The 12,756-nt window shown below is 37.9% G+C and overlaps 1 protein-coding gene across 2 annotated transcripts; it reads right to left on the bottom strand.

Annotated features, from left to right (window-relative positions):
* Positions 1–1,711: 1,711 nt before the first annotated feature.
* On the bottom strand, positions 1,712–10,624 carry memo1 (mediator of cell motility 1). Of its 2 annotated transcripts, none has more exons than XM_077495669.1 (9): positions 10,129–10,624; positions 7,753–7,834; positions 7,592–7,660; positions 7,315–7,427; positions 7,021–7,132; positions 5,944–6,086; positions 5,796–5,872; positions 5,543–5,647; positions 1,712–4,062 (listed from the first exon to the last, which is right to left on the bottom strand). In XM_077495669.1, exons 1-9 carry the CDS (start codon positions 10,187–10,189, stop codon positions 3,931–3,933), a joined length of 894 nt encoding a protein of 297 aa, XP_077351795.1. In that variant the 5' UTR covers positions 10,190–10,624; the 3' UTR covers positions 1,712–3,930. The 2 variants fall into 2 exon arrangements, with proteins under 2 accessions (XP_077351795.1, XP_077351794.1); XM_077495668.1 differs by lacking the exon at positions 10,129–10,624 and adding an exon at positions 8,689–10,094.
* Between the last annotated feature and the right edge of the window lie 2,132 nt (positions 10,625–12,756).

Here is a 12,756-nt window from a genome sequence, read left to right as displayed (position 1 = left end):
TGTTATCTCGAGGCCATTAGCCCCTGACATTATGCGTTATTATACAATGTTTTATAACCTGGCAGTCAGGATTTGCGTGAATGTCTTTGTGCAACAAAAATGCAACTTTTCACACAACAACAGTATTCTTCACCTTGTTGTACTTCACCCCACCAGTTTCCTATGTGTATTTACCGAAACTTGCTTTATTGAAAAATAAAATGTTTTTTTTTTTTCAAATTTAAATTTAAAACATAGGTATAGGGTTTACTGGTGTACAAAGTGAGAGAGAGAGAGAGAGAGAGAGAGAGAGAGAGAGAGAGAGAGAGAGAGAGAGAGAGAGAGAGAGAGAGAGAGAGAGAGAGAGAGAGAGAGAGAGAGAGAGAGAGAGAGAGAGAGAGAGAGAGAGAGAGAGAGAGAGAGAGAGAGAGAGAGAGAGAGAGTAGCCTTCCCATCGAATCTGGCTCTCTACACCTTGAATTCAACATCTCTTGTATTCCCCATCACCATGCAAATTAAAGCTGTTCTGTGTAATAATTTGGCCAAAAATATGTTTATAAACAGCCTTTTTATTGACCATTTATGACCAAACAATCCTATTAGTAGATTAACACCTTTGTTGTTCACAATGCTCACTCCTGCATCTGGCCAATAGTTTTCAGACTGGATTCGGGTTTGAATTTCCCGCTCTCCTATCTGCGGATGTGAGATGTGAGTGCGCATTGTGTATGTGACGAAGGATGTGCGAAGTTAAATGGTCAACTTTGCTTAATTTGTATGTTTTATTGGGAACATTTTATATCAATAAATGTAACTTTCTGAACTTGAAACCTTTATTCAAATTATTTGAGATTGAAATTGACAATTATTTTAAATCTCTTAAATTTGTTTTTTTTCCTCTTAAATTTTTGAAGAACAAGAAATGTCACTTGTTAAGATCCATGCAGGAAAAAATAAATAAAAATAAATCTTGGAGCTACCTGAATGGTTTTTTTTCCCCGCTCCAGTTTATAATTTTAATTTTATGTGGTATATGTAAATTGAATTGGCTAGTATTTGTATTCTTCTATATGTTCAGTAAACTTTTTTTTTTTTTAAAGGTAGCCGAGTTAACTGTAATGCTTTTGGTTTGTGTCTATCGTTGTTGAAATTGTAATTTGAAATTTTGATCGTTTGTATTGTGTCCACACACCCACGCACAAAAAAAAACAACAAAAAAAAACTCCCCAAACCTGCAAAGGGTGTGTGCAGTTTCATTTTTCGTCAACTGGTGGCAGTAGCGACCTGAAATAAAATTTGTTGCGTTCAGTAGCGTTGACGAAGTATACTAGTTGCGCTGGACTGTAATTGTTCAACTTGGCATTGCAAATCATGCAGAAGACAATTGTGGTCAAAAAGTGACTATTGGTAGAAACAGGCGACTGGAAAAGCGATAAAAATGATCAAACAGAGAAAACATTCTTCCATCCATCAATCCATCCATCTTCTTGACCGCTTATTCCTCACAACGGTCGCGGGTGGTGCTGGAGCCTATCTCAGCTGTCTTTGGGCAGTAGGCGGGGTACACCCTGGACTGGTTGCCAGCCAATCGCAGAGAGAACATTCTTCCCACAGATTTTGTCTTCATACCTTCTGGGCCCTGTAATGAAAATGGTGTGTCTCTCATAACAAGTTTGTGCGTGTGATTTGGAGTAGAATAAGTGGAACTATAAGGAAACACAAGACAACAGAATACATTTTTAAGTACATTTTACTTGCTTTGTAACATAAATCCTTTGCCTCATCAAAAGAATCTCTTGCGATGCTTTGCCAGTGGAACCTGAGATCAAAAAACTCCGTTTCGGGAGTAGTATATTTTCGGAAAATGATGTGTGTAGATTGCCGTGTTCTCAGCATGAAAAATAAAATACAAAAAAATTAATAAAATAAAGTAAAATACAAATAAGTATCATTGAAAAGCAAAAGAACAGTGTTGAGGTTCAGGCTTTGTCTCACTACAAGATTTGAGACCAACAGATGGGGGAAAGGTCACGCACACTATGGGCACCAGGTCAGAGAAGGCAGGGGTAGGGTGGGGCAGGACACAAGGGGAAAAACTGGTTGAGTGTTACACTTTTGAAATAAGACTATTTGTGAGAATATACTTTGAATGTGTTTGTGCAACATTGATAAAAAGGCACAATAACACAGTGTGTTGTCATGCTTTACTGGTTTGAAATCAACCCCTGGCCGAGTGACTGGTGATCCAACTTTCAGTCTGTGCTCACTTTACATTATTTTCTCCAAACTGCTGTTGAGGACAACAAACGTCAAGAGGACTACATCAGTGCTTAAAATAAATGAGTACAGCCAAAAGTAATTTTTAAAACAAATGAAAATGTGCCCATAAAAATGGGTCATTAATTGCAAATGTGACTTGCCATAATGCAAGGAGTCAACAATGTTTTCAAAATGTGTACACAGCAAATTACAATTATTCAAAAAATGTCCAGTTGACAAGAATTCAACCATAGCCAAATCATCATCAAATCAGGAAGCTTGTTATTGTGTTAAGTGAGAAGTTAAGATTAATTTTCAAAAGAAAACTAAAATACTCATTTATTTCAAGCATCTTAAGAGTGGAAACATTCAGAGGAGAAACATTCAAAAATAATAATCCTCAAATGGCGGGATGATGGAAACCGTGCTGCTGCCTGAAATATATTGCCAAGGAAGTTCGGTTTAGGGTAACTGCTGGCAGGCAGCTTTTCATTTTGCTTAGCAGATGTAAAGGTCAAACTGTTCAATTCCAACTACAGCAAAGCATTCACAGCTTTCTGCAGATCGGTGAAAAAAAAGCTTTCAAGCCACCCATGATTCAATTCAAATATTCCTAATGCTATTCTGTGGTCACACCTAAACATTCAATTCAATGATGACTCCAGATTTGAATTTTTGCATCAAAACATGACAACAAATGCTGGTGATGTGCTACAAGGTCCTGCAGTAAATAAATGATGGAGGGGGAACTCCTCTTTATCACAATACAAGTGTGAGCAATGTGAGGTTTTGGTTAATTTGGGGTAATGCGGAATTTGAATGAGAAGAAAAGTACAAGTTGCAACATTATTGGAACTTGGTTGCACCAATAGTTTACGGGGTAAATTATGATGACTAAAAAGCATCTACGACAACACTGCTTGTGTCTAAATCCACACAGTAGTCACTCAAGTAAATAGCACAACTATGAAAATTTAGCTAAGGGATAAATAAGATTTTAAAAATGTGATTAAAATATGTTTTAGTAACGTGAGTTATAACTGTTTTTGGTTTTGTAAAGCAGGGGGTTAGTGAATGCAGCCCTTTTTGTTAGAAACGCCAGCTTACTATGTCGAGTTAGTTAGCTATGAAATTGGTGTCGGTAGTTTGTTACGTTTGATGCAGCCAGAAAACACCTCTTTAAACTTCCACCCTGCAACATGTTACTAATTTTTTATTTCCATGATGATCCGCAGATTTTTCATTCCTTTTTTTGAGGAAGATGACATGAGCACAAACCACCAAGTGTCCGAAGTAGGTTGCTTATCACAACTCAAAAACCATTATGAGGTCAAAGGACATGGAATGACTATGGCCCTTGCAAGAGCCCAAGTAAGATCCCCCATGTAACGTCAAACCATGATAATGTTCAACCCTAACCGCTCGTTCTAAACTTTTCCACCGACCTATCGTCTCAAACACTTTCAACTGAAATATTCCACCTAAAGTTTTGAGACGGTCAGCGAACCGGGAGGAGAGTGGAAAAAAAGACAGAGCTGGGAGGGTGACGTGGCTCGGGCCTTCCTGCAAATAGAAGGCGTTGGTTGGGGGGGTGGGAGGGGCTAAAGTGTGGGGAGGGGTGGCGTATAGGTCAGGTTATGGCAATAGATAATAAATGGCAGGGCTGCGCAGCGACCCCTGCAATCGTCGACCTCAATGAACGATGAGCGCCCCCGCAGCGTAACTCACGGAGCTGTCCTGCCAGTTTCTGCACTCGCTCGACTGAGCGTAGTTCAGAAAACTGAAGTTCATGTCTATACCATTCTTCCTCAGCTCCGCTACAGCCTGAAACACAAAACACACAAAAATCACTTGTACACAAACGTGCGCTAAATAAAAGATTGCCTCCTCATGATTGGATTGGTCTCCAGTCATTCACTATTCCAACATTTTTTTAACCTCGCGTTTGTTTTTGGAACGTAGAAGGAAAATCGGCGTACTGAAAGCAAGCCCATGTAAGAAAAAGAATGATATGCAAACTCCAAACACAAACGCAAAATCAGATTTGTCCACATTGAAAGTGGACTTTATCATCATCAGTCATTTAGGTCAACATTGGTCATTCAGAAATCATCAGGGAAGAGCTGGAGTCACTGTACTGAGAGAAAAGGAGGTGAATAATTTCACACATCTTACTTCTCAGTTTATTTATTTTTTTAATAAATAAAAGTTTGGAATATATAAATTTCATTCCACTTCACAATTGGGTGTCACTTGGTGTTGATTCTACACAAAAAAACAAAAACAAAAGTCAAGTTTTTAAAAATAAATTGAAAACATTGTACAGCAACATCATAGTAAATGGCAAACTTTACTTTAAAAAAGTAGTGATTAAGATATTTAGTTAGTTCTTCGATTACATTCCTGAACTTTAAAAAAAAACAAAAAACAAAAAACAAAAAAAAACTGCTTAATGATATTTAATTTCTGACTTCTCAAAGAAGACCAGGGAGTTTGTTCAAATTTGGGTATAAAAATTCATTTTAACACTTTTACTGCCACGCGTTATCAAAAAAAAAAAACTTTAATATGACAAAGGCTTTGATTATTTACGTCATCCTTGAAAACGTTCTATTTCATCATATTTCATCAGATTCCCTCATGTTTCATTGTAATTTCATACACCGGCAACTCAATGAAAAGAGAATGCTGCAATCTGCTGGCCATGGTTAGTGAGTGCTTTTGATTCCACAACCCATTGACCAGGCAGCAGTGCACTCAGACGTTGCACTTCCCATTGATTTAAAAAAAAAGAAAAAAAAAAAGTAGTTGACATCATTTAACATTTATGGCGACATACATCGTGATTTTATTCATCATTATTAAACGTTTTTGGTGGTCTAAGAGTTAAGATTCATCATTTCTGTTGAAAATGGTAAAAATTTGAATACTTACTAAAAATGAAAGCATCTGCATCAAAGCATGTGATGATGTTGCATGGTCTTGGACATAAATAGCCAGTAATGTTAGTACTATGTTTGTGGAAGAGTATTTATCTTTGACCCACCCCTCTCAGTATGCGATGCAGTAAGTAGTCCACACCACTGAACATTGTTATTAAAATTATAGTACCGTTATAGATGACCTATTTTTAGACCTGTGTCACTTTAGAGTTGACTGTAGAACAACTCTGATGAACACAAGCAAGCTAGCAGCTAAAATAAGCAATACAGGTAGTATCTAAAATGCAACTAAACTCAAATGAAAAACAAACAAAAACTCATTGCCTAATATAAGCATGTTAAATTTTGTATTTGCTACTCACATTTAGCAGCACTCCAATCGGGTGACGGCCACAGATGGTATTATGGTACTTTTTCAAGTAGTTGGTGAAAGACATGGGATCCAACTGTTCTATAATGCCCATTCCCTTTAAAAACAAGCAGATAACACACAGTCATCTTGGATGTAAACATGATCAATACTGGCCTGGGTTGTTATGACATACATGTATTCTATTCTGGAAAACATTAACTTGTGCAATTTTTTAACACGCCCAAAAAGCTGACAGTGTTTACCATTTTATCAAGATGCTCAATTGACCTGTAGATTTCTCCTTGAGATTCATCGTAGTACGTGTATCGGAACCGCTGACCTAAAGAAAAAGGGATAAAGTCAACCTTTTTAAAAATAACTCAAATGGTATGGGAATAGAAGGAAACTGACCCCAGTGGCAGAAGTCGGATGAGATAATGAAAAGGTTGGAAGGGTCTGCCAGGTACTTGCTTAGCAGCTTCCCGTACTCTTGTTCCTTGGACTCACTCAGAGCGCCCACAAGCACGGGGACGATGCTGAACTCATCTTTGTGGCTGACAAGAATTGGGATTAGTCAAGGTGCAGTGATGTGAGGGAACGATTGTGCCAATGTGATTCACGTTTACAGCACATACGGTAAAAAATGCTGACATAATGCATTGTTTCCATTAAAATGATACAAGACATATAACTCATTTTCCAGTATTGGATCAGGCATTATGTAAAAAGAATAAAAGTGCAAATATCTGGTATCTTACTCTTTTAAACCGATTAAGTGTTAAAATAAGAACATACCATGATGAACGCCATTATCCTGGTTCCGTGATCGTGACGACGTATCCCGTGCGTAAACGAAAGTCGCCTTCGCTCATTTCAATGGGAGTTTGCTGACGTAATTGGCAAGAAAAAGACCGTCTTCAATCCCAAATAATAGGCCAATTCTGATCGGAGTCAATTCTTTAGCACGGCAGGTTTCATGTCATTCCAGGTGGGGGTGGGGCCTCTCCTAATGTGGGCTAAAGCGTGCTTGGCACACAACATGTAGCTTAGCCTAACAGAGTAAGAGGCGCAATTCGACCTTTGATGTCCGCCGTGAGATGCGATAATTCCTCCTGAGTTCTTTGATGTTACTGGCAGCCATGTCATTCAATGTGTATTTTACGCACGTCACGATGATCACATGACTGTCCAAAATGGCCTATACAGTACTTAACACAAAAATATTCATAAAAAGTGCTATAAAATCATAATCGCTCAACATAAATTGACATTTTTTTTCAGAGAAGACTTGAAATTAACCAATTCACAGAATAGCTAATTAGTTTTAAGTCTTGTATCGCTTTAACTGAATACATGCAACGACCCACATGCACAGATACCAAAATGCAAGTAGACAACTACACAAGTGACAAACAAAAGATGACCAACAAAAAATACAAATATTAAATGGAATGTAGTGTAATAATTATGTCATGAAACACGATTTACCTTTCCATGGCTTTAGCAGTATAAGGCAAGTGCATTTCAATACTGTGCTCATCTTCGTCCGTCTGCATGCTCATCCTTTCAAACAACCCTGTTTTCCAGAGGTCACCATAAACTGGAAATCAAAAATATATATATAGTGCACATTTGAGTGGCCATCTCAGTTTTTTTTGTTTTTTTTTTTAAGTCAAAAATGCTTAAATATACATTCACACAAAGGTTGTTTACCTATGTTCTAATTCCACACATTGGAGGAACATGTAACGACATTTGAAAAAAGAAACAAAGAAAAAATACCCTTCTGGTCGATTCTCAGGTCATATAAAGGTGTTCTATAGACGTCTGCTGATGATAGGGCACAGCGGGAAAGGGGCACATGGTGAGAGGGTCCCAGGATGAAGACCCTACGACTAAAGAGTAACGGACATCATGTCACTCCACAGTACCAGAACCTCAAACGTTTCTGTTGTCTGTTGCCAAAGCAGTTCATTTGCAATAGCACTTGTAAAGACTTATTACACAGCTGCCAACCATTAGAAATGCACTGTTTGAGTCAAGAACATATGAGACTTACGTAACAGAAGGGTCAACCTGCTTGTAGGCATGCGCGGCACAAGCACCACAGTAGGTATACCCTGCATGCCTGTAAACAACAAAAAAATATATATGGAATACACAAATGAGATGTCTTCGAGGCCCAGATAACATTTCCCTTCAATTTTTCAATGTGATTACGGAGCTATGATGGCTCTGGCGGGCATGATTGTAGACTGTGCTTGGGACAGCCAGCCTTCAAGTTGTGCATTCAGCTGGGCTCCTGAAAATAGACAATTACAAGTGCAATCAACAAAAGATGAGATGGTGCATTTATTTGAATATTACTTCAGCTAAATACTTTCAAATATATTGTATACAGTGTTCCCTCGTTTATCGCGGGTTCATCTTTCGTTGCCTAGTGTTTCGTGGATTTTTCAGTGTGCTTTTTTTTTTTTTTTTGCAACTCCACGACATTGCATTCCGGAGATAGAAAATATATACTGTGCTATATATAAGTAAATTAAAAAATATATATACTTTTAATGTGAAGAAATTACTGTAAATAAAAAAAGAAATTAAAAAACAATGAATGAATGAAAAACCATTCATAATAAACTAAAAATATATACCAAAACAAAAAATATATAATAAATGAAAAAAAATGTATATACTGTGCTGTATAGTAAATAAAAAACAACATACTTTTAATGGAAAAAAAATTATGTAAATGAACAAGGAACATATATGATGGACGTAAAAGCATTTATAATAAAGTAAAAAACATACCAAAACGAAAAAACATATATAATTAATGGGAATTAAAAAAAATAACGCAATTTTCCATTAACGCGGGTAGTTTTTGAAACATAACACCCGCGATAAATGAGAGAACACTGAACAACTATACATCTATCAAATCATTTATTTCAATAGAGATGTTAATCTTGGAAGATGGACCTTTGTTCATGAAGGTTACCTCCTGTTTGCTTGTTTGTTTATTTCCACAGTGCATTCAAATACAGACAAAAACTACTGATAAGCAATCATTTCACTGTGAAAAATGGACTCCCTCTGAAGCTCAAAGCTTATGTAAATGCCAATCAAATGCTTGATGACTAATACTGTATTTTATACCTTCACAATCTATCCATCCATTTGCTCCATTAGAGACCACATTAGAGTTGTGGGTGAGCTGGAGCATATTGTAGTTGACTTTAGGAAAAAGGTGGGGTCCAGGACCGGTCGCCAGTCAATCACATGACACATAATAGACAACCATTCACGCTCACATTTACAACATGCATGTTTTTGGAATGTGGGAGGAAGTCTGAGCACCTGGGGGAAAAAAACCCACGCAAGAGAACAAAACTTGCTAACTCTATACAAAATGCCACAGCACAGATTCAAACCCGGAACATTAGAACTGTGAGGCAGACGTGCTGACCACTAATGCATCGTGCTGCAAGCCAACCATTATCCATCCAGCCATTATCGGAATCACCAATGTGATCAAATTCAAGGGCTACTTTGAAAAATGGCTTTAAAATGTTCAGCTTTGATTGACAGTATCAAAGTATTATTTATTTTAAAGGTTTATTGTTGTAGAGTGTTATATGACTAGTACATCGAATCGTCTTTACTGGAGTGGAAATATACACACACCTAGTGATTAAACTTTGCAGTGGTATGTAACTACACTGCAGGAGACTGAGAAAGTGTTTCTAATACTGAGCCACCCCATGTAGCTAAATTAATGAAAAATTTGGGAAAAGTGTGAGTAAGGCTCCTTTTTCATTATAATTTCAAATGTAGGTGTGCCTAAATTGTAACCAGGGTATACAAAGGAAATATTATTTGATGATGTGAGCCTTATATACATATAGATTGAAGTTAAAACATGCTGTGGGTGCATTAATTGTGAGTATGGTAATGATGCACGTTTTATCGAGCAATGGACACGACCTGTCGGGCAAACAAACTTGCTATCATTACAATGCAGACAGGGAGGCTTAGGGATAACAGGCAAACGAATGGCTGCTGAAATGGGGGGAAGGGGTGAACGTGGATGCTGTTGCCCTACCTAGTTGTTTGTTGCTCAGCAGGGACTATTTAACGGGATAACGAAAGCATTCCAGTGCCACACATAGTCAAACGAGGCAACATCATTGGCATCTTCAAAGAGAGCTGCCACCATGATGTTATTTCTTGCTAGGCTATGCAAGATCTGTCATACAGGCAAATGCTTGTTTCCCTTTCTTTGACTGTTGGAAATATCGAGCTGTATACATGTTTGTTTGTTTGTTTGTTTTTTAAACACGAACGCGACAGTATAAATTGCTGAATGACAAGGACCGATCAAGACAAGCAATTGCTAACTGTTAGCTTTATTATCTCCATCAGCTCGCGTTGTCTGAAGCTCTTGAAACGATTTTTTGGGGGGGTTGCTGTCACTGGATAATAACGACGGAACAAAACGGAATGCTAGCTAAGCCAAAAACACGCTGCATGGGGCAAAAGACAAAAGGCAGCTATCACACGGTGTGCTAACACGGCCGGTGCTGTGTTGACAATTACCCGAAGCGGAGTACCAGCTCCCGGCGTGACTTGCTTCTCTGCACACCACTCGGTTGGACATCTTGGTTCCAAAGCCGCCTATTTTGGTGTAGTTAAATCTTGTCAGTCGGTTAAAATCTGATTGTGAGCCAGTGTCAGCAAACACGACTGCCGATTGCCGGCTGTGGCTAACTTGTCCGTAGAGAAGAGACAAAGAACAGTTGGGACTAGGGAAACAGTCGGCTAGCAGGCTAATAGGCTTGCAGGCTAAAGCGTTCCGTCAGCTGCTTGTTGTTGACCGGTTAGTTTTGAGGCAATTACAGGGAGAACCTACGTTCTGACAAGCGGCTTAAACTACAAAATACAAAAAAATGCAACTCAGCGGACGCAACCAGAAAGAAAACTAGACTTTCAGATAGTTGTCACGGTCAAAAAATGAGGAAAATGTTGGTTTGATTGATTAGCAAGTGAGCCAAGGGGCGTCGCCGAAGCGGTCCTAGTGACGACTTTCAACAACTGTGATTGGTTCAGGCACATTAAGGGAAAATTAAAGAGCTCGTGGGGAAAAACAGGCGGAGCCTCGAACGTGACGTATACATCCTGAGAACCGTTATCATTATTATTATTATTATTATTATTATTATTATTATTATTATTATTATTATTATTATTATCATTATTATTATTATTATTATTGTTTCATTTTTTTACTCATATCTTTATTTACCTTTTTAAAAGAGCACGTTGTCACGGTGTGTCAAAATCAAAGTTGGCCTTGAATGTTTTCATTGGTTTTGTCTTTCCTTTCACACCAAACACATTTTGTTTCATTGGACAATATTGAAATTGTTAATAAATTAATTAATTAATTAATTAATTAATTAAAGGTGTAAGTGTGGTGTCGGTGTGAGTATTTTGAATTATAAAATTGTTTTGAATACTGTAATTCAAAATTATTTGAATTAGTTTGTGTTATATGTGCTTTTTGTGGGGGCGGTACGGTGATTGACTGGTTAGCACGTCCGCCTCTCAGTTCTGAGGACTCGGGTTCGAGTCCAGGCTCTGGCCTTCCTGGGTGGAGTTTGCATGTTCTCCCCGTGCCTGCGTGGGTCTTCTCCGGGTACTCCGGTCTCCTCTCACATTCCAAAAGACATGCATGGCAGGTTAATTAGGTTGCCAACTAACGACGTTTACACTTTGAGTGATGGTAAAAAAGTAGGATTTACACGATCAGGATTTTTTGGGGGGGACGATCACTGATCAATGAGTTTGAAAGAAAAAAAAAAGGATAATCAATCACTGATTCGATCAGAAGATGGAGCAATGTAGTTATATAAACAACTTTTATATTTACTCTACAGTCGACCATCATTGTAAAGTGTGGTGCCTATAACAGTATAAATGCAGTACAGTATAAATAATGTGTATCTTATAAAGTCACCACGAGGGGGTGCAAAGTCACAAAAAAAACAACTACAGTACTATACATGAAGTAATTCTAGCAAATCAATGGAAATCCATCTAATGTCAGATTTGGCAAATTGCATTTGTGTTTACATACCCCCCCCCCCCCCCCCCCCACACACACACACACACACACACTCACTAACCACAACATAATACACTTGCATGCATGCACACAACCTAGCACATTGCAATACAAGAACTTTAACAAAAAGTCTGCATTTACAAAGATAACAGTGGGGAACAAGTTGGAAAAAAAAATGTGTTGAGGCTGACTTTATGTAAAATTGGCATGCGGATTCCAAAATTGAAGTTAATCTGTTTTTCTCTTAGCCTTGTAACCATGGGGATAGTGGAGGCAAAGAGGAAGAATAGATTTACTGATATGGTGAAAGAAGACATGGTTGGAGAATGAGGAGCGATAGAAGATGACTCTAAATTGTCCACCATGCTGCCCACCATGAGTATGATAAATTAAACAGGAAAATGACATTAAGGAAATTTTTACTCCAAGTTGATTGTTATTACTCTTCCAGGTAGGCCTACCACAGGATCTATCACATGATACTACTGTATTCACCTCTGATATGACCAAATAAACATTTTAATTGGATTGTTAAGGTGACAATATAAGTGACTTTGTGATGCAAGCCATCGTCTTGATTTAAATTTTAATGGGGTTTCATCTTTCAGTCCCGTTTAAGGCATTATTCAAATTATTATTATCCATCCACCCATCCATTTTATTAACCACTTGTTCCTCACAAGGGTCGTGGGGGTGCTGGAGCCTATCCCAGCTGGCTTTGGGCAGTAGGTGGGGTACACCCTGAACTGGTTGCCTGGTTGCAATCGCAGGGCAATTATTATTATTATTATTATTATTGTTATTATTATTATTGTTATTATTATTATTGGCGTTTACTCATTTAGACTCTCCATCCGAGAGCAAGGTTACTCCATTTTGTGATTGTATGTAAAATAATACAAAAATCAATCATTTTAATGTTTACATTTTTTATTTAACATTTGGCTGGTTCTGAGTGCCTTGAACGCAAAGAGAGAACACAATGATAAAAACCAAAACGAAGAATTAAGAAGTGTCATATTAATAAGCCATGCTCATATTAAACGTTGCTATTATTATGAAAATGGCCACGGAAGTAATTCTCCACTTGCTGCTGGGCC

The sequence above is a fragment of the Festucalex cinctus genome, chromosome 14 (genome assembly GCF_051991245.1).
Source record: "Festucalex cinctus isolate MCC-2025b chromosome 14, RoL_Fcin_1.0, whole genome shotgun sequence".
NCBI classification, from domain to species: Eukaryota; Metazoa; Chordata; class Actinopteri; order Syngnathiformes; family Syngnathidae; genus Festucalex; species Festucalex cinctus.
Note: the sequence above shows the minus strand (reverse complement) of the source record. Positions and strands in the feature narration are given on the sequence as shown.